At 35.8% G+C, this 22,839-nt stretch overlaps 1 protein-coding gene across 1 annotated transcript; it reads left to right on the forward strand.

The window, feature by feature from the left end:
* The first annotated feature begins 3,074 nt into the window (after positions 1-3,074).
* On the forward strand, positions 3,075-21,739 carry LOC145335357 (uncharacterized). Its single transcript, XM_080181097.1, has 8 exons — positions 3,075-3,172; positions 11,279-11,401; positions 17,694-17,739; positions 18,565-18,615; positions 19,413-19,551; positions 20,255-20,322; positions 20,998-21,066; positions 21,648-21,739. The coding sequence occupies exons 1-8, from the start codon at positions 3,156-3,158 to the stop codon at positions 21,735-21,737; spliced, it is 603 nt and encodes a 200-aa protein (XP_080037223.1). The 5' UTR covers positions 3,075-3,155; the 3' UTR covers positions 21,738-21,739.
* Positions 21,740-22,839: the final 1,100 nt, after the last annotated feature.

Raw genomic sequence — 22,839 nt, forward strand, 5'->3', positions numbered from 1 at the left:
ACTTTGGTCAAAAGTAGCTGCGCTACTAAAAATAATTTTTGCTGTAATTATGAAACACCAGAATCGGAGAGAGGTGCAAAATATTGCGTAGAAAAAAAGGCTTTGAATCTTTACAAAATGAGCAGTGGAGAAATTTTAAATTCTAGAGTCAGTCGCATTTGGATGCTCGTTTAGAAACGCCGTCATCGAACTCAGTTCTATTTTTAATAATTTGTATTTGTTAATACTGTTACATGTTTTATTTTTGAAAGCGAAGCTTTTCTACATTTTTAGGATCGGTACGTACATTCGCAAAGGATAGCTTTTATTGTTAATTCAGGCGTGTGCGAATTGTCCTCTGGATTTTAAACTTAGCTTGGTGTTTTCTGTAACAATTAGGCACAAGTTAGAAAACGTAGCCGCTCTATAATCTTAACCAAAAATGATTAAATGTATGTATGTACGTCCGCTTAAAGCATCCTCCTGTAAAAAAAAACATTTTTATAATTATCTTCGTTATATTAAAAATATTTTTACCAACAACACAAGCTACGCTTTTAATCACTGTGCTATTAGAAAAAGAGTTCATTTAAACCTCTTTAAGACTATATAAGTTTTAAAGATTTTTAATCAATATAATAGATTTGAAATCTGCATAAAATTTTAAGGATTTTTTATAAAATTCGTTTTTTATATAATTCTTTATTTAAAGGCGCAAATACGATTTAAGTTAATAAATTTTAACCAATAGGATAGCTGGATTGGAAACTACCTACGCTCTAATTGGTTGAATGATGTACGTCACTTAAGCTTCTCCAATCAGAGCGCAGATAGTTTTCAATCCACCAATCACAGATCTCAAAATTATTTAACTTAATTTGTATTTGCGCCTTTAAATAAAGAATTATATAAAAAACTAATTTTATAAAAAATCCTTAAAATTTTATGCAGATTTCAAATCTATTATATTGATTAAAAATCTTTAAAACTTTTATAGTCTACAGTCTTTATTATATACTAGCGGCTTCGCCCCTAGCCTCTAGGGGCTTCGCCCTATATAGTTATGGGAAGTCAACCCTTCTTAATAGAAATATTCAAAAAAATTATTCTTTTTTTAATTACTCTGTGGTAAAATTAAACCCAGGTTGTGCGCTTTATGCACAAAAAATTAGATTTGTACAAATTTAACCCAATTTGTTTGCCGTATACACAAAAATTTCAATTCGTAAAAATTAAACCTAGGTTGTTCGCATACACAAAAATTTAAATTAAAAAAAAATATTTTTTTTTTTGGGGGGGGGGGATTCATGGGGGCTTCGCCCCATGTTGCAGTGGGGTTCCCCCACCCCAATTACTGGTTTTTGTTTACAAAAATTTTAAAAAATTAAAAATTTTGGAAGTGGGGATTTTTTTATTTTTTGGGGGGTTGGGGTGTCCCATCCCCCAAGAAAATAGCTTAAAACCACCAGAGGACCAGTAGGTATATTCCCAGAAGGGTAGAGCCCAATTTGATTAGCAGTTACTGAGATTTTACAAAAAATGTAAAAAAAAAATTTGGGGGGTTGGGTTTTTTTTTATTTTTTGGGGGGTTGGGGGTGTCCCACCCCCCAAGAAAATAGCCTAAAACCACCACAGGACCAGTAGGTATATTCCCTGAAGAGTAGAATCCGATCGGTTCAGTGGTTACCGAGATCTTAAGGGACAGACAGACAGACGGACAGACGGTCAGACGGACAGACGGACAGACAGACATCGTTCTACTTTGTATTATAGATTACAACTCTAACTACTTATAAACATTTTTTCAAAGTGAAGCTTAACTTTAATTAGGGTCGATCCGTCCGTATCGGTTAGCTTTTTTCGTAATTTAGACATGTTAGAATTGTACTTTAGATTTGAAAATTTGCATGATGATTCCTATAGCAGTTCGGCACAAATTAAGAAGCGTAGCAACTCTCTTTGGTCTAATTTCAGAGCTTCGCTTATATCATAGTTTCATTGATGCAAAATGTGAATAGATATGTGTTTGTCTTATGAATGTAAATTGCAGTAAATAATTTCTGTACCTTGAATTTTCCGTTAAAACTTTACTTTTCTTTATATAGCATGTTTCCTATTGCATGCATGACTAAATTTACAACAAAATTATGCAATAATCCTGTAATGCAAAGTAGTAAAGTTTTTTGTCTGTCAAGATGTCGAATGAATTGATAGAAGAGTTCTTCATTTCAGGAAAGATTCATATAGGTCCTTATATTTTTATAATTCTTTTCTCTCTAAAATTTAAGCTGTCTAGATGATTGGAGTCAAGACGTTTATTGGACTTTTTATTACACTAGTTTTTTTCTAACGTTTTCTTATTCGTTAACTTAACAACCTCAGTGATTTTTATGGAATTTTGATTGTAGGGATTAAACGTTTTAATTTTTAATCTACAGACAGTGTATCATCATTGAGAATGTACATCAATTTTTCGGACACTGCCTTATCCAGTTAGTGTGTCTTCTTTAGTTTGTTTATTCAACAATATTTGCAAATAAAGAAACTTGGTGGATAATAGGCAATACTTTTTGCGGACAGAATAGGTTGTAGAGTGGCTGCTGTAAAAAAATATGCAACAATAATGTCAAAAATTCCAATTTTGAAATACCTTTTTATGGCAATATTTATGCTGGTTATTTTTTTAAAGCAAAGCTATTCTATAATAAGGGTTAGTCCGTCCACCTGTCTGTTGCGGATAGCTCATTTCGTTAATTTAGGCATGTTAAAATTGTCATATCGATTTACATTACAATTACAATTTTTTCTATGATATACTTGTCCCATTCATTAGAACTTTTTGTTAACAATATTTTCCTAGACCACAGGGTGCGATATTATAAGCTTAGCATCTTTATAATACACTAGCGGCTTCGCCCCTAGCCCCATGTGGTAATTAAAGAAAAAAAAATTCTGGTGCTGCCCTTAATTTATGGGCAGCAACAGATTTTTTTTTTTGGGGGGGGGAGAAAATAGCTTAAAACCACCACAGGACCAATAGGTATATACCCTGAAGAGTAGAAACCGATCGGTTCAGTGGTTACCGAGATCTTAAGAGACAGACAGACAGACATCAAACTACTTTGTATTATAGATATATTTTTTTCAGAATTTATTTTTAAAAAGACAGTAAAGGGATGAGTCTAGTTGAAAGGTAAGATTTAATTTCAATGACCAGGATTAATTTTACATCGTGTCATAGCAATGATCGTAAAAAAAATTCTGCTATTAAACCCACTATTACGAACCAAATCTAGTGGTATTGAATATAATATTTAATTTCTAAATAGCATAAAACCAGCCGAGGACATCACAAAGAATTAAAATATAATTTTTATAAAAAATACTAGCAACTAAAGATCAAACCTGCCATGCTGCTTTGGCGTAATACGTAACGCAACCACTAATTGTCGGTTTATGTGATATGTTAGAATTTTGTCATAACTAAAGACGTTAAAAATTGTTCAAACTGCTATAATGTCAGGTGCGTGACATATTAGTTAGAGAAAGTGGAATGTCCCAAAAATAGGCGCAACCCATTACCATACAGATAAGACTTAAAGACAAATATCGGCAATCAAAGGGTTGGTTGTCATAAAAGCGTTTGGCCATATAATCATGCGCATCATCAAGCAAGATTTGGTACAGAGATACACCAAAATGAATTTCGTGGTGGTGTATCCAATCTTCTTAATCTTTAGAAATTTATTTCTTTTTCATTATAGACATTTTTTATAAAATCCTACGCACTTCAATGTTTACGCTATAAAATATTGTCTATCAATAAATTTTGCCAAAAATCGTAAAAATCAATAAAACTAAACCCCACCTAAAAAATCCTTATATATGTAGAGAAGGTTTTTACTATTTTTCTCAAAAAAAAGTTGTTCTATTTGTCTGTCTTTGATTTTCTTGGCTTGTAATTAAGATAGACAGCTGAAATTTTGGTTGATGATTTCGTGTACCAATTAGCAACCAGTATAAATTTACTCATGCTTGTTGTCTGTCGGCAATGCTTTAAAAGAAAAAGATACTTATTTCTCAAAGGTTTCACTAATTTTATATGTTTTATTGTACATTCTCTCTCTTTCTGAACATCAGCTCTTGGACTCAGTTTATCAGTTATGGTTGGGATGTTTATGAGAGTGCCTCATCAATTTTGGGGGGTGGGGGAATTGATCAAATATACTTTTAAAATTTTCATAGGAATTTATCCCCTCCTCTTCCTTATGTATCAAAATTGCATTTATCTATAAAACAGTTTTGGTTCTTAAATTTCTAGACACTTTTTCATGACGTTTTTGTGACTGTGTTAGATTTTAATACCTTCTTTTTGAGCCTGCATCCAGTTTTGGCGTAACTAAAAAAAAACGAGAGACTTGAATTACACATTTTGCTTTAGAGCAAAAATATGAGTTTCTTTGATGTCAAAAGTTCTAAAGGTGCTTTATATAAATTGGCGGGAGCGCCGCTAATCTCTATGGGCATAGTTATTGAGTTATAGAATAGAACAACCTATACTAAGCTTACCTGAATATCACTAACAGTAATTTCATAAGATCTTAAGATGTCTTGCGTCAACATAAAATATTACTGCCTTATATTATAGAAACTGGCTGCGCCCTTAATATGTATGGGCCCTGTATTAAAAGGGGAAGGGAGGGTTATTAAAAAAAATTACCCTTTATTGTATATGAAAATTATTGGTGAAAAAGTTTTGACACTAAAGGTTTGGACAACATAATCAAGATTTGATAAAAGTCCCCAATTTATTTTGGCCAGTTAATAAGATATTGTGCTTATAAAAGTTTGGGTACCAGTAAGATTAACAGTAGGCTGCCTGAAAAAGAGTAAAAATTCCTATATATCTCCCTTCCTTGTATTAACATCCTTTTAAACGCCTACAACCTGAATGCTTATTAATATGTTTAGACAAAAAAGCGCCCGTGCTTGAATTTATTTTTCTACGCTCACTATTTTAAACAGAAATATTTCTCAAGAAAGTGATTAGTTTTCAGATGGAAACATATTTTACATTTATGATTATTTGATTATGTATGAAACACTTTAATTCATTACTTTATTTCTTCAAATTGAATTACATGCTATACATGTTTTTATTAGTTTGGCTGAGAACTGGTTCTAATCCAGCGGATATTAAAAGGCTTCGATCGAAGCCATACTGGAAAATTAATTCCTATTTTACCAGGTTGTTAGCACACTAATTTTCAAGTCGGATATTGAAAGGAGCCGAGCCCTATACTTGTAGAAATGGTTTAACCACAACAATTTTAGGCATTAAAAATCAATTAGAAAAAAGTTTGAAATCAATAACTTTTTATAATAGAGAAATTGTTTTTGTTTTTTAACAAAAAAAAGTTAGTCTGTTAAATTAAAAGGTAAACTGCATTCCACAGTAAAATGATGGTTTTAAATTTCATTTTAAAGATATGTACAGTACACTTTGAAGTTCTATCTTTTAAAATAATTGAAAAATCTAAATTTTTAATTTGGTTTCATATTAAGATTTGTATCCTTCCAGACTATTACAACTTTGGGTACTTTATTTGATTTATTTTAATTAGTTGGTTTACTAAGTTGAGTGTCAAAACGTTTCAACCACTAAGTGTAATCTCAGAAAGGGTAATTTTGTGTATCATTATTGGGGATGTACATATATCAATTTATGGGCATAGTCTTATCTCTTTAGACACATACAGACAAAAAATGTTACATTAAAAGTGTACAAAACCTGAAAATAAAATTTTGCTGTTTAAGTCTCATATCAATAATATATGGGTGTTTCCTAGTCAAAATCAGACAAAAGTCATTAAATGTTAAAAATAACTAACTAGGCCATATATTATATTTTAGAAACGTGTCTATTCTATGACTGGGGAATATATGTCCGTCTGGGTTCGTAAAAAGTAACTACTTGCCTTATTGATGGAATTTCATTTTTGAAAATATTGAAAATTTGAAATAAAAATTGCTTAATTTAAATGATGCTTAAAAAAAAGATGTCACATTTAAAGAATGGGTGTTGAATATTATTATGACAGTGGAAAAATTATCGTCAATCTAGGTTGCTATTTTCCCTGTCATTTATTAGTCAATTTGTACATCCAGTAGGAGGGGTGGGGATGGGGTAAAGGGTGTGGGGTGGGGGGAGATCGTTATTCAGAGCGCTACAAGCTTCGCTTTATTAGAGAATATAAAAAAACTGGTGTAAGATCCAAGTAATAATAAATCCATTAGTTAAAGACCTTCCAGTAATTGATTCGAGTCCTCAATATACTGTTAACTTGATAATAAATTTGTTTTGATAAATATTATTTAACTGATGTTTTTTTAGAAGTTCAGTTTTTACTTTTTACACTTTGAAACTGTTACATAATCGTATTTACGATTTCATGATTTGAATCTACTTTTAATTCAATTCTGGGATACAAAAAATTAATCAAGGATTATTACATCCAGTAGTAGCACAGCTGTTGATAATTATATAAGCATAATATAAATTGCAAAAAGTAAGAGAAGGAACAATTAGTAAAAGGAGAGTAAAGAAACGGAAAGGGAATGAGATGGGGAAGGGAAGGGGATGAGGTGGGAACTAAGGGAAATTAAAAGAAGGTGAATTATCTGTATTTCTAAAAATAAAAATTTTGCAACACTTATAGGGTAGCTTCGCTTCTAAAACTCTGCGGTGTTTGTATTTTCATAGACAAAACCTTTCGATAGAAGAAGACTTTAATAGATCTTTTTTCCTATGTACATTTATTCTACATTAGTATGTAGTAACTAGATTATTTGCTTTAGAAAGTCTATTTATGGCATTTGTAAAAAAAATCTGATCATGAAAAAAAAATAGCGGGTTTCGTCACATTTTCTCCTATTTCTAACCACTGCGGGGCAATCATTAACATTTACCTAACCTAAAATAACCTATCAAAGTTTGCTGTGAATTACGACGAAACCCGCTATTTCGTTTTCTTTCCATGATACAAAAAAACCTTAAACTTTATGATTAAAAGAAAATAAATTAATTGCGAACTAAACTGTAGAAAGTTTTATTCCGATTCATTTGATTTATATTTTTCTGTAAATTGATTTTTACACTCTAAAATTTAATGATTCGAAATAATTTGAAGTAAAATCCTTTACTATATCATTCATCAAATATAAAGCTTAAACTATCTAGATCTTCAGTATAAGGTAATATATAAATTCTAATCACTATCATGAGAATGAATATTTATTTCCTTTGTTAATTACTAGCGGATTCGCCTCTAGAGGTCTCTAGGGCGTTAGAGGTGGTGGGGGTTGAATCAACCATATATTTTTTTATATAAGATTTAAAAGGAAAAGGGAAAAATTTGGGGGGATACAGACAGACAGCCACACAGAGATCCTGTTACTGGCTCCTTCTTTGACAGTTCATATTACATAAATAGGATGAAAAATAAAATTAACTTTAAGTTGTTTTATTTGCTTTAAAAATGTCTCAAAAGCTAATCTAGGTTTGAATACAGAAAACAATTCATCTAGGTAAAATGTAAAACATTAACAAATGAGCAAGTTTGGAAATAAACATTTTGGTATTATCCTCTTAGAAATTTTTTTTTCAATATTGAAAATTTGAGTACACCCCCCCCCCCCCCCTCTCCCCCGACAGCGAACTATGAACTCTGGCCGCAGCGCTCGGCTCCCTAGCTTGCCTAGCCGCAGCGCTCGGCCCCCTTGCCTGCCTAGCCGCAGCGCTCGGCTCCCTAGCCTAAAACCTAACCTAACCTTAAATAGTTGTTCGTCGGTAGTCGGGGGGGGGGGGGGGGGGGAGGGACAAAATTGATAAAAATTGAAAAAAAAATTTCTAAGAGGATAACGCCGACAAAAGCGTTCAGACTAACATACAGACAGAATGACAGCCTAATTGATTATTACTTAAAATTCATATTTTAATGAGACTATTTTATTTTTCCCTAAAATTAAAAATAGACAAAAAAAAATGAAGTAGCTTCACTTCTAAACTATTAAAGGTAATAAATGCATTGCTTACAACACCAACAGGGCATAAAATAACTTTTAAAACCACCAATTGTTTATTACATACTAAGACTTTCATTTTCTCTACATTTAGAAATAGGATGCAGCAAAAAATTAACACCGTTGGAAATTAACACACACGGGTTTACCCCTCTATTTTCATTACCAAAGCTTTTAGAAGCCCAAAGATTGCGTTTGATTGGGAAGTAAACATAAGATTATCATCTACATTACTATTAATTAAAAATCAAAGGAGAATAGAAATACAAACAGTTAAACGCAACCACGTGATTTTTTTCTTAACTTAACCTAACCGATCACTAATGTAATTCACTGAAGATGGGAAGTTTCAATTTTATAGCTTAGGAAATTGGCCCTAACTCTAAATTTCTCAAAATTAAGACTGTTGAATAAATTGAAGGAACATAAAATATCTTCAGATGAGATATCCACACATATGCTGTCCTACAAAAGATATAATTTTTGAACCACTCTAACTGTAGAACCATGCACAAGAAAAAACTTGCAATCTTTCAAAGAGTTCAAATTAAAGAATTGGAGAAAGTTTAAAATTTTGTAGTTGTATACTTTTTCTTTGAAAAAAGTGTTCAATTTTAAGTTTGTAAAATGCAACATTGTAACTTGATCAGTTTTGAATACAAAGTAGCTATGACAATAGATATAGTATGATATAGAGGAAATATATATGTTTAAATATGTACAAAGTAGTTATGATTATCATAAAAGAAATAGTTTGAAACAGATGTAAGATAGTTTTTTTGTGGTTTAGTCTGTTTCTATTTGTGTAATGCCAGGGTAGTTTAAGTTTTTTTTAACATTGCCACAAATTTGCAAAAATCATCAAAATATGTTGGTTAAGCTTTGCATTTCTTATTCATCTGTTTTTGGTAAATTGATAAAAGCATCAATTTTGTAAGATTATTATAATTAAAAGTTTTTAAATAATTTTATCATTGGTACATCATCAAAAAATTAAATTAACCTTAACGAAAAAGTAGAAGAAATATTTAATTAATTAAAAGGGCGTTTCATTATCAAATCTAAATTGAAATCATAGCTTTTAGTCAAGCTTAAGGTAATCAACTTTTTTACAAAACATAAAGTTTAGTGATTCATAATGTTATAAACATATGATTAGATAGATGTGTCTATATTTTTGTTATGGAAAAGCTTGATTTTCTCTACTCTCATTTAAGATAGATGGATAAAAATTTTTGGAAGATATCCTATAACGATGAACACCCATTATATGAATTACTTTATCTGATAGTCTCTCAGTAATGTTACAAAAAACATAAATATCAAAATATGAATAAAGGTATAGGGATTTCCTAAGTAATTTTTTTTTAACCACTGAACATCAGCTCCTAAATATCCTTTGTCCGTTTTACTTCTTACAGAGGAAATAAACAAAATTAACAAAGATTTAGACAAACTGCCTAATTTAAACCTTGTGTCATAACATTCTAGTAATCACCATGCCAAAATCAAGTTTGTGTCCAAATATTAGTGTCACAGAAATTATAAAGAAAAATCTTAAATTTATAGGACTATTCTTAAATGACTAAATCACAGTTATACATTACAGACGGACGATAAACAAAATATCTTTTAACAAGGATGACAACATCCATAAAAGCAAAGCACTAAAACGGTGGGACAAACGGACATTAACATTTGTATAGTGTCCAAAATGAATAATCAGAATATAAAAGTATAAGAGACAAAGCAAAATTGTAAGTAAAATTGTTGAAAAACTGCTTGATACAGGATAATGTTTATGGACATACTTACATTTTTAGGACTTGATTATAGAGTTGCTTCGCTTATAATATTGTTCTTTGTTGCTCCAGGAATCAATATACCAAAAATCAGATCAAACGGATAATTATATCACATACAAATTTGTTGTTAAAAAAGTAGAAAAATCAACATGGACATACGGACATTCTGGTAATGATTATAGAGTTGCTACGCTTTCTAAATCGTACCTAACTACTACAGGAATCATCATGCAAAGTTTGAAATTGATAGGACAATTCTAACATGCCTAAATTAACGAATAAAAGCTATCTATCTCGGACTGACGGACGAACCGACCCTAATTATATAAAAGCTTCGCTTTTAAAAATTTGATACTCTAACCTTATTACATCTATTATGTAGACTTGTCATGTTTTCAAAAAACCTTCGAAATTTCAACACATATTCTACATATGTAATAGACATAAAAAAAATCATTTATAAGCAACATACCAAAAATACTTTTTTTTCAATGACCTTAATAAAAACCTTAATTGTATTTTATAATTCAATTTAATGCAACAACCAACAAATTAATCTTGTAGAGTAGAATTACTAATATATTAGATAACAGCTCCAGCCAGTCAGCCGCTTTAAAAATTTAAATGATCCGCATTTGCAAACGCAAAAAAATGTAAAAGTTATTAATCTATTTTTTTACCAGCTGGAATGAACCTAGTAATAGTGTCTAACTTTTTATCTTTGTGACGTAACAAAAATCATAGGATGAGAGGGGAGGTGGGAAAGGAAACCCCTAAAAAAGAGATGGATTTTTGTTACGTCACAAAGATAAAAAGTTAGACACTATTACTAGGTTCGCTGGAATAGGTAGATTACTATAAAAAAAATTAACCGCAGCCGAGTTATCTTCAAACATGCCCCGCAATTCGCAGCTCAAATTGGCGGCTGTTGAAACTTGACTAAAATCAATTAGAATAATAACCACAGAGAAAAATAACTTATTGAAAGATGAAAATAGTAAAAATGTCTGAATGAAAATTAATGATAAGAATGAAACTAAAGAATAATAAATGTTTTGTATGCAGTATCCTTTATATTTTGTTTAGACAATTATTTTCCCACCTCAATCACCTATTGTGTATTGATCGTAAAAACTATAAATTTTATTTCAAGGTTTTTTTTACAATTGATAATATTGAAGTTTTTAAGCTTAGGCAAACTGATCTTTTATAATTTAAAATTTATAACATTAGCATAACTAAATGAAAAACTTTACATAATTCAAATTGATCAAATAATCAGTTTTTTTCAAAAATTAAACAAACATGGAATTATTACATTTTCTAATTTTAAAAAATACGGGAAAAGAAGGGTGAGATATCTTTGGCCAAACCTAAAACTGATGGATAATGCCGCGTTTTTTTTTGTGTAGGCGTATACCGAGTCTTGAAGTGGGTGAGTATTGTGAGTGGGAGGACAGGAGAGGAAAGTATTTGTTCCCTCTGGCGGAAGAAGGAAGTTACGGCCCCCTGCCACAGTACAAGACACCAGGAAAGTAAGTACTCATTTTTTTCGTAACCCCGCTGGGTACTTTCCAAATCTCTTTACCTAACCTTACATCTTGCTAACAATTACAAATTTTATTATACTACAGCTTTGGCTCGAATATTTAATTGCCTTAAGTGAGAATTAATGAAGATAACTTAGTTTTTTCCAGAATTTTTTGAACAAAACCTATTATATAACTTATTTCTAGATAAACTAAAATTTAACCTACTGATTTAAAATACTAGCTATGCCCTTGGATGGTCAGCGAAAAGATTAAATGCATGTGATGATTCATTGATTTGATTTAAACATGATTTTAACTTTTACAATTTGAACCAGTACTTACAATAAACAAGGACAACTATATTCATAGTTAATGTTGCAAAAATCAAGTAAAAATTAAATGAAATCATCAGGTTGTTTATTTTTTAAATTTTTTCATAAAATCTAATAATTTGTAAAAAAAAATGTAAATGACATTGAAAAAAATTGACCATAGCAAATTTGTGATTGCATAAAATATTTTGAAGATTATTTTAGGATTTTTTTTATTACACGGACAATTTACAAATATGAAAGATTTCAATGCTGTAACAAAATTATGGAATATTATAACTGAAATGGCATAGGTATAGCCTATCTAAATCTCACATACTGATTTAAATAGCTTAGTATATCTTATAGGAACACATACCTAACTTTAAAGTAAGTTAAAAATAACATTTCTCGTATTCATTCTAATCCGGTGGATAGGAACCGGTTCTCATCCATACGAAAAAACTATGTCTAGCATCGTATTATATACAGCTTTCTACGAATATAGAAATGTACAATCATAGGATTAAAACCAGTTTTTTTAGCCGGTGCCTTTGGCACCTCGGGGCTAAATAAACTAGTTTTAATCTCATAATTGTACTTTCTATATCCGCGGAAAGCCGTTTATAATACGATGCGAGAAATAACTATTATATGATTGTATATCATGTTTGTAACCCTATAATTTATATAAATCAAATCAAAACATTTTGAAATATAGAATTTGTGCATTTGTGCAGTATAACGGTCTAACAGACACACAAATGAATTTAATAAAAAACAACTCAATACGAAAATGGATAATATCTTACTTATATTGATCCCGACGTACACATCTATTATTATTAGTAGCACTGCTTCTTTGAAAAGTAAAGTCTGCATCTATCCACTGAATTTTGCTCCTTTTATAAAAAAAAGTTTATGCAAAGAAGTTTTAATGCGATTATTATGTAACTTTACACTTTTGTTCTGGTCTTATGACAGTAATAGATTTGTGGTAATACGGCAGCAGACGGACGGGTATTTTACAGAGTTGCTACGCAGTGGCTTATCAAGTCAAGCCTTCTGCACTAATCCTATTATATCACCATTCACCTCATGACCGCAGATGACCCCGTCGGCAGCGGTCAGATTGGACTGGCTAAATAGGGGAGGGGCACGGACCCTTAGCAACCCTGCGCCCCTCAGGCAACTATTCAACCGGGAGATGGTGCCTTCCCTTTTACTGCAGCTTACCCCACAGATGTCTACTGCCCCGGGCTACGCCCTTGTCTCCCACACCCCCTTCAAACCTAACTCATTGTTATAATCTATTTTGTATATATATAGTAACCACCCATTGTAAATGTATTCAGTTTAAATATAATTTCTGTATGAGTAAATCCTGCTAGTTTGTTTTGGTAGAATACTTCAAGGCTAGGGGCTCCTTGGATTCGAACTCGCAACCGGTGAGCTGAAACGCTTCGGCTTACCACAACTTGGTGTCAGCGTGTTTCAATCGAGCCCTGCAGAAACTAGCCAATTCTACCTCTGATTGGACCCTTTTGCAAGTAAGGGGACAGTCAGCTGCCAACTGAGAAGCCAACTGACCCGCGAGACGGCCTTTTTAGGTCGATTTTTCATCATTTTGAACGCATTATGTAGGCCTCTGGCCTACGGCAAGCAGATTTAGCCTGCTAAAAGCGCCAGTTTACGGCGTTTTCCGTACCGTGTGGGAGTAGCGCTAGGTGCGCAGCCACGGTAATCGGATAATTTAGCTCAGACGGCTACAGAACTGAGTCTAAATTGGCAAGTGTAGCTGGGACAAGCCCCAGGACACCCAGGCCAAACCTACGAGACGGACAGCTAAGTGCTGGTCTCCCTGAGAAGGCAATGTGTGGCTGCGAAGCTTCAGCACACAAGTAAGGCCTACCACTGCGACGGATAGCAGAATTTGAGCCCAAGGTACGGCAGGACGGGACATTCCCTGCCGTTACCCCCAGGATTCGAACCCGCGGCGCTGCAGGAAGGGCCATTCCCTGCCGCCATCCTTCGGGATTCGAACCCGCGGCGCTGCAGGACGGGACATTCCCTGCCGCCGCCATCCATCAACACTTGCAGGACGGACATTCCCTGCTGCCATCGCTTCCAGAATCACACCAAGAGCTCTTAGTGATAACTACACATAAGTGTTTATAAATGTCAACCAAGTGATAAAAAGAAATATAAAATTGTTGACCCAGTGATAATTGATAAGCTCTAGTGATTCGAAGCTACAGTATAAGCCACCACCAGCGGTCTACACACACCATGGTAAGCGATACTACCATAGCTGCGGTTCGGCCACCGCCGAAGTTTCTGCCGACCCCAGCCGAGCGGGAGGCCCCCTTGTCTCAAGGGCAGGACCTCCACTTCCCCTGCCACATCAGGGTGAGGTTCCCTACTCCTGACCCTGCCCAGCACGTACAGGTTGATGCCATGGTAGATTCTGGCAACCGTGTACCAGGGTCTGCTGTTATTTCTGAACACCTCATGCACGCAATGGGCGTGCAGCGGATGTTGGTTCCAGACAACACCCAAATCCTGACTGCTAATGAGGAAGGGCAACCCCTTCAGGTAATTGGAAAATTATATGAATTATATATGGCAGTCTCACACACTCTTATACTCCATCTGTACCACGTGACTGTGGTACGGAATCTCTCACACCCTCTGAACTTAGGAGGGTACTTTCTCAAGAAGTTCGGAACTAGGCTCTGTTTCGACATGCAACCCCCCTGCTTGTGGGTGCGTGGGGAGTTTATCCCACTCCGTGGCGTCCCCATAGACCGGGAGACAGCCGAGAGAGAGTTGAGTTACGAGGGGCCTCTGCCAGGCCCACTGCCAGAGCAGCCGCGTGTAGTCGAGAAAGGCACGCACTGGGTGGATGCTGCGCTGAACGCCCACAGGGGGACCAACCTGCTAGCCATGGGAGTGCCCCCAGTGCCCAAGGTGCTTCTGTAGAGCCTGCCAATGACGTTTCCCGAGATTTCCAGCCCTCCAGAGCCTATCTTCTCCGCTGATACCTTTATCAACGGCCAGCCGTGTCCACCTGGCCCCCTCTACCTGGGGCCCCCAGCAATCCAACCGGCCAAGTCCGAGCCCAGGCCCGTCAAGTCGCGGTCTGATGCACTCGGAGCCGCGCCCAGCCCCCAGGAGTCAGCCTCTCCCGGCGCCGTGCCCATCAAGTCGTGGCCGGACGCCCTCGGAGCCACGCATGGCTCCGATGCCTCAGCCTCTCCCGGCGCCGAGCCCGTCAAGTTGCGGCCGAACGCCCCCGGAGCCAAGGCTGGCCCCGACAACCCAGCCTCTCCTAACGCCAAGCCCGTCAAATTGTGGCCGAGCGCCCTCGGAGCCACGCATGGCTCCGACACCTCAGCCCCTCCCGGCGCCGAGCCCGTCAAATCGCGGCCGGTTGCTCCCGGAGCCGAAGCTGACCCAGTGCCAGCCACTTACAGGCTAAGTGCTGTCACTCCAAGCAATGGCCAACCACCCCAACTCCGTACGGCCAAGCGGGTGGTCTTACCTGGACGCGGCGTCATGGCTGTCCCTGTTGAGCTAGTGGGACACCGCACCAAGGATGCCATCCAGCTGTCTGCCCCAGAACAGAGGTTTGGGGAGTATCTTGTCATACCAGAAGGCCTGTATGCGCACAGGCCTGGCTCCGCCAGCGTGTTCCGAGTGCTGGTGGTAAATGAGGGGGAGATGCCTCTCCTGCTGAACGCCGGCCTCCCCGTGGCTGGGGAGCTGGTGAAGCCCGACATTCTGGAGGTCTCCGACAAGCCTCCCCCTCGCATCCATTCGTTCCAAGAGCCTGTTGAGCCCCCAGATATGCAGCAGCTGTGGGCAGCCCTTGAGATGGAGGAGAACGAATTTCTGCGCAAGGACCCCCTGCTCAAGAAGGAGGTCTGGACCCTGCTGTCAGAGTACAGGGACGTCTTCTCCAACTCTACCCCAGGCTGCACTGACGTAGTAGAGCTACAGTTGCACCTCAAGCCAGTGACCCAGCTGATTCGCCAGAGATTTCGTGATCTGAACCCACGGCAGGAGGCTGAGCTGGAAAAACAACTGGACACATGGTTGCAAGAAGGAGTCATAGAGCCTTCGGACTCAGCCTGGAGCAGCCCCCTGGTGCCTATCAAGAAGAAGGACGGGAGCACCCGCTGGGCCGTTGACTACAGGGCCCTCAACAAGTGTCTTGAGCTGGACAGCTACCCCTTGCCCAGGATCCAGCAGCTGGTAGAACGAGCTGGGGGACACCGCGTCTACAGTGCCTTAGACGCGGTGGCTGCGTACTACACCATCCGAGTGTCCGAGGATAGCCGGCCCTGCACCGCCTTCACCACCCCCAGAGGCTTGTACCAATGGAAAAGGATGCCCTTTGGCCTAGCCACCGCACCATCTGTCTACTCCAGATTTATTGCAGGGGTCCTGAACCCAATGGGCACGGCCAACCTCCAGTCAATATCTTGATGACGTCCTGACCTTTCACCAAGACACCTGGGCCCACCTGGCTAGGCTCCGGGAGGTCTTGGAAGCCCACCGCAGGGGAGGAATCCGCCTCAAGCCAGCCAAGACCAAGCTGTTCCGAGCCAAGGTAGACTATCTGGGCCACACCCTCAGCCGTGAGGGGATAGCCATGCAAGAGGATTATATTGACCGCATCCTTGACTGGCCGGCCCCCATCACTCCCAAGGAGCTACGCCCTTGTCTCCCACACCCCCTTCAAACCTAACTCATTGTTATAATCTATTTTGTATATATATAGTAACCACCCATTGTAAATGTATTCAGTTTAAATATAATTTCTGTATGAGTAAATCCTGCTAGTTTGTTTTGGTAGAATACTTCAAGGCTAGGGGCTCGTTGGATTCGAACTTGCAACCGGTGAGCTGAAACGCTTCGGCTTACCACAGATTCACTAAATTTATCAAATAATCGATCATATAAACATACCTACCTCTATGTACATGTTTTGTCAAAACTCTTTAATGGTTCTTTTAAATAAAACGCTTTTTCTTATGTTCAAAAAAATATTAGAGATTGTATCAAGATTTCTCCAGTAATAGAAAAAGTGTTAAAATTAATATTGATAGGATTAAAGATAAAGAAAATAGAAAGAAGAAAGGAAGATAATAAAAAGTTTAAACATTTGAACATACTTTGTAATCTTTAGAATCTATGTTTAGTATGTTTAATATTAGTTTAACAAGGATGACAACATCCATAAAAGCGAAGCACTAAAACGGTAGGACAAACGGACCTTAACACTTGTATAGTATCTGAACTGAAAAATCGGAACATAAATGTAAATATGTCGAATCAAAATTGTAGGTAAATTTGTTGAAAAACTGTTTAAAAACAGGATAATGTTTATGGACATACTTACATTTTTGGACTTGATTATAGAGTTGCTTCGCTTATAATATTGTTCTTTGTTGTCCCAGGAATCAATATACCAAAAATCAGATCAAACGGATAATTAAAACACTTGAAAATTTGTTGTTAAAAAAGTAGAAAAATCAACATGTTTAAAATGGACGTACGGACATTCTGAATCTCTGTAATGATTATAGAGTTGCTACGCTTTCTAAATCGTACCCAACTACTACAGGAATCATCATGCAAAGTTTGAAATCGATAGGACAATTCTAACATGCCTAAATTAACGAATAAAAGCTATCTATCTCGGACGGACGTACGGACGGACGGACGTACGGACGGACCGACCCTAATTATAGAAAAGCTTCGCTTTTAAAAAGAGAGGAAACAAATATGAGAGAAAGTGGCTCGTCATATCCCATTTAACAAACATTCACACACAATCTTAGCAATACTGACAGTAATAAGGATAGACACTCACTCATGCATAAACACATTTAGAGTAGCTTCGATACTAAGAACAATTAAATTAAACTAAAAAAACAATGAAAACTAACAATTGATAAGAATATGTTTTTTGTTAGATGGATGGAACCTTCCGGTTATTCCAAGCGAGAGAAGAAACCTAAGGTAGACAATATCAAATTAGTTTAAATTCTATAATAACCCGCCATCTTGTAACACATAGCGCAAAAGCTCGTCGTCGGGGAGGTTATAGGTTCGAATCTCGGCTCAACACCGCGTCAAAACTAAAGACAATAAAATGGTTCCTATTGTTGCTATGTCAAATGCACGACAAAAGTAGTTAGAGTAGCGGGAATGCTTTGGCCCAATACAGGCGCAACACATTGCCGTGCACAGTTAGTATTCCCAAACAAAGGTGAACAATCAAAGAGTTGATTGTCTGTCGGATTAATTGAATTTAGCATCGGTCAAGTCAATGTCCTCTGTACTTTTTTGACTTACTTCTAAATTTTCTGACAAATTACTTAATTATGTAATTGTACATATAAGGACGTGGGATTCACCAATAAATATTTAATTTTCCTGTTTCCAAAAATATCAAGAACAATTTTGTTCCTATGTAGCGCAGTAATAAGAAGCAAAAATATTTGAAATAAAAAAGCTTACCTACTCCGTGTATAAATTGTATGGTCCAACTAAAAAGAAAATTTAAAATTAGAATAGAAATATAAATGTAAAGTTTTGGTAATCCGTGTCTAGATCAGTTGAGTAAACAGAGTTTTACGAGGGGTGTATACAATACACCCATTACACCTATCAAGGGGTGTACACACCCTCTACATTTCTGCACGCCTCTCGTCAAGACTGCGTAGTTGCAGTAGAGAGTTTATAAACACTGCACTATATTATTATCAATTATTGAATGACCATCAGTCGTTTGTACAGACATACCCATTATAGAAAAGCTTGGATACAAAAATACATATTCAGGTTTATGCGAGTTATGCAATCAATAGCGACTGTGCCTTCCATGGTCCAAAGGTACTTTTGTTTTTGTAATTAGTAAAACTGGACTAAAATTTATTTTATGGTTTTCCTTGAATCAAAAAAAATATTTAATAGAACAATGAATAGTAAAGTCTCCATGGTAGATTATGTCTAATTTTTTTTCTCGTATTCATTCGAATCCGGTGGATAGGAACCTGTTCTCATCCATACGAAAAAAACTATGTCTAGCATCGTATTATATCCAGCTTTCTACGAATATAGAAATGTACAATCATAAGATTAAAACCAGTTTTTTTAGCCGGCGCCTTCGGCACCTCGGGGCTAAAAAAACTAGTTTTAATCTCATAATTGTACTTTCTGTATCCGCGGAAAGCCGTTTATAATACGATGCGAGAAATAACTATTCCAGATTTCTTAAATGGCTGAAGCCACATGGCTAAACATTTAAAGGAGCTGCAAATATTTTAATTCTTTTTTTAGGGGCTAGGCCTCCTTCACTTAAGGGAATATTTAACAAGTAAAACAACTTTATCCCCCAAATAATTATTATTCGTTTTCAACACAAGAAGTTCATAAATATGTATTTTTTGGTACAGCTCCCCCCTGGATAAAAGTCTTGGGGTAAAACATCTTAAAACCTTTAAATACAGCAAATAGTTCTTTAGATCCTTACCAGTGGCATACACAGTTCTTAGTCAGGGGGGTAAATTTCTTGAGAGGGAGAAAAAAGGGAATGTAGGCCTTCCCAATTTCAATTATAAGGGAATTGTTGACTCCTCCTTTGCACACGCCTATGATCCTTACCCTAATAAATGGTACTCTATCCTCAGCTTGAACGGTATGAACGTGAGCCATCACCCCGGAAGACCCCGCCCCGCTCCACCCCACCAAGAAGCATCATTGCCAAACCCAAGAGGGCCACATCCCTGCCTCCAGATAATATGAGTGATGTTGCCAGCCAGAAGTCAGGTAGGAATTATAAATCCTGCTACCACAGTACAAGTTCTTCTATTACTTAATCCTGCCCATGACACTGTTACGTCTGGACCAACAACCAAGGATAACTAAGGGAGCCAAATTTCTCCTTTTCTGCCCAAACACTTGAGTAACACACTGCAAACAAACAACTCTTTGATTGCACAACCTTTGTCTGGAAGTCACAACTATGAATGGTAATTTTTGTATCAAATATGATAAGTTTGTATTTAGCCACATCCCCAGCCGAACGACGATAACCTCTTACATTGATTAAAATTTACATTTCTTTACAACTTTCAGACATTGTAATTCCACAAGTGCAAAACGATTTTAAATGAGTTTGTGAATTGTACTTTTTCAATATTTTTAATTGGCATAAATCATGATTTTGAAATTAGCAAAGAAAGAGTAAAAAATTCTAAACATGAAAAACAAAATAATAGAAAATTCTTTGACTATAATGTTTCTCAAATAAATTTACAGCTAATATCAAGAAAAGTTAATTTTATTATCAAAATGTTGTTTTAGCCAGTACAAAATAATTCATAAATTTTCAACTTGAGAGTTGCTAGAAATAGACCATAAAGATCAGAAAAAAGTCCTAAATATTTATTTATTCTGATCGATCATATAAATTTGTTTTCATAATCAGAGTAGTTATTTAGTTCATGAGTGTTAGTATTTTATTTTTTAGGAGTGTCATCTATCCCATCACGGCCAAGAGTATCCTACAGTGTTCCCCCTTCATCCCCAACCCCACAGGTTTTATTTTTATAGACGACTTTTTTTACTTTTTAACTATTATCCTTATTATCTATAATACAAAGTAGAACAATGTCTGTCTGTCTTTCTGTCCGTCTGTCTGTCTGTCTGTCTCTCTGTCCGTCTGTCTGTCCGTCCGTCCGTCCCTTAAGATCTCGGTAACCACTGAACCGATCGGATTCTACTCTTCAGGGAATATACCTACTGGTCCTGTGGTGGTTTTAGGCTAATTTTCTTGGGAGGTGGGACACCTCCAACCCCCCCAAAAACAAAAAATCCCCCCCCCCATTTTTTTGTAGAAGATTTCCTTGGTCCCTTTACGTATTTCGCCAATTTTTTTTATCACCTCTTGGGGCAAAGCCCCTAGAGGCTAGGGGCGAAGCCGCTAGTATTATATAAAGTACTAAGGTTTACTTGTCCTAATCTTTAGATTTCAATAACTACTAAACTGATTGAATTCTTCTTCATATCGAGCTTCACATAGGTATTTTAATTGTAGATTTAATCCTTGGGATGGTTTTATGCTATTTTTTTTGTCCCCCATAACCTATTTTTAATACAAAGCACATCTTTTTAAAGTTGACACAGGGTCCCCACCACGTGGGTAGGTATTGCTCGTACCATTTATTCTTTTACTTTGATACTTATTTGTCATTTAAGTATTGTATTTTCTAGCTGGACCTTGATTTGTCTGAGATGACCGGAAGGCTCCGAGTTTCCAGAGCCATCAGTCAAGATATTGAGGTACTCTTTTTAACAGGCAAATTTGAGCAGCGTTTATCAAATTGGATTTACTCGCAAAGAGGAAGATGGCATTGCGCTGTTTTTTACCCTAGTCCCCAAAGTTTTATAATAACGTATTCTTATTCGTTGACATAACATCTTTTGGGACTTTTGATTGGCTAGCTCATTACGTTGGGTTTCAACTACTAATAGTATTCTACAGAAGGGTTAATTTAGTGTATCACCATTGAGTATATACATCAATTTATTGGGTATTGTCTTATCCCTTTGGATCCCTGTGTTGATATGGTTATATGCTTTTCTATGCAATTCACTTTATTTACTTTTTGAATAAATCCTTTAATGACTTTATCATTTAACTAGCGGCTACGCCCACTAAATTTTTGGGTGGAGTCATTTCTAGGGGTAAATTCTCTTGAGGGGTGGTGGTACCCTCCACTAAAATTGTTATAAACCTTCCCAGTACTAGTAAGTAGCTACATTATAAAAAAAGAACCATATAGGTTAAGCGGTTAGCGAGATCTCTCGGTACAGACAGACACACACAGACCCTGTTACTTATTATAAGGATCATCTTTTAGGACTCCCTGTGTGATCGAAGCGTTGACGAAGAAATTATATCCACTGAGGTCAAGATAACAGAACATCACATCAACACTTCAAACGATTAAAATTTAATTTTTTAAAGAAAAAAACATTGCAATTTATGTAAATTTAAAAACAGTGGCGCGCAGTAGGGAGGTGTCAATAATAGACTATAAAAGTTGGAAAGATTTTTAATCAATATAATAGATTTGAAATCTGCATAAAATTTTAAGGATTTTTTATAAAATTAGTTTTTTATATAATTCTTTATTTAAAGGCGCAAATACAAATTAAGTTAAATAATTTTGAGATCTGTGATTGGTGGATTGAAAACTATCTGCGCTCTGATTGGAGAAGCTTAAGTGACGTACATCATTCAACCAATTAGAGCGTAGGTAGTTTCCAATCTAGCTATCCTATTGGTCAAAATTTATTAACTTAAATCGTATTTGCGCCTTTAAATAAAGAATTATATAAAAAACGAATTTTATAAAAAATCCTTAAAATTTTATGCAGATTTCAAATCTATTATATTGATTAAAAATCTTTAAAACTTTTATAGTCTAGTCAATAACTCAATGAAATCTAATTTGGAAAGGCTTGCCTTTCCCTTTTCCCCTCACTTATAGTTTTACACCCACCAAATGAATCGCTGTGCACGCCACTGTTTAAAACTTTAAATGTATGTCAAGAATTATTTTAGTAGCACAGGAACAAATAGAGTTCGACCATACAACTGTCAAATGTTGATATTTTATTTGTTTATTGAGGGATTTTTAAAATTTAAGATTTACCATTAATTTGTAATACTATATTATGCTGACAAAATAAATTTAAATAAAACTTACCTAAAACAGATATGTTATTCATAGCTAAAATTAGCTGCTTTATACTTTTCAATCCTGTGCTACTTCTTAACAATATTGTCCTTGTTACTTACTTTTATTATTGTATCATATTTGATTTTTTACAGAACTAATAAATTAATAACTAGCGGCTACGCCCCTAGGTTCATCTGAAGCAAAGGGGTAGGAGGGTTCGACTTTCTACTTTTAACTTTATTTTGAAAAATGAAAAGTAAATTTTTTTTTCCAAAAGGCAAAAATAACGATTAGGGAGGGGAGGGGGCTAGCATTTTTTCTATTTGCATTTTCTCCTGTTTTAAACCTACCCTGGACCTTTTATAAA

Source organism: Acartia tonsa, chromosome 2 (genome assembly GCF_053477335.1).
Source record: "Acartia tonsa isolate MP-2025a chromosome 2, ASM5347733v1, whole genome shotgun sequence".
Taxonomy (NCBI): Eukaryota; Metazoa; Arthropoda; class Copepoda; order Calanoida; family Acartiidae; genus Acartia; species Acartia tonsa.

What these genes read in the sequence shown, in the direction of transcription:
- LOC145335357 (XM_080181097.1), top strand. An exon ending in GTGCCTTCCATGGTCCAAAG is followed by an intron (nt 18,616 to 19,412) that starts GTACTTTTGTTT and finishes CTCTATCCTCAG; the next exon opens with CTTGAACGGTATGAACGTGA. An exon ending in CCATCAGTCAAGATATTGAG is followed by an intron (nt 21,067 to 21,647) that starts GTACTCTTTTTA and finishes ATCATCTTTTAG; the next exon opens with GACTCCCTGTGTGATCGAAG.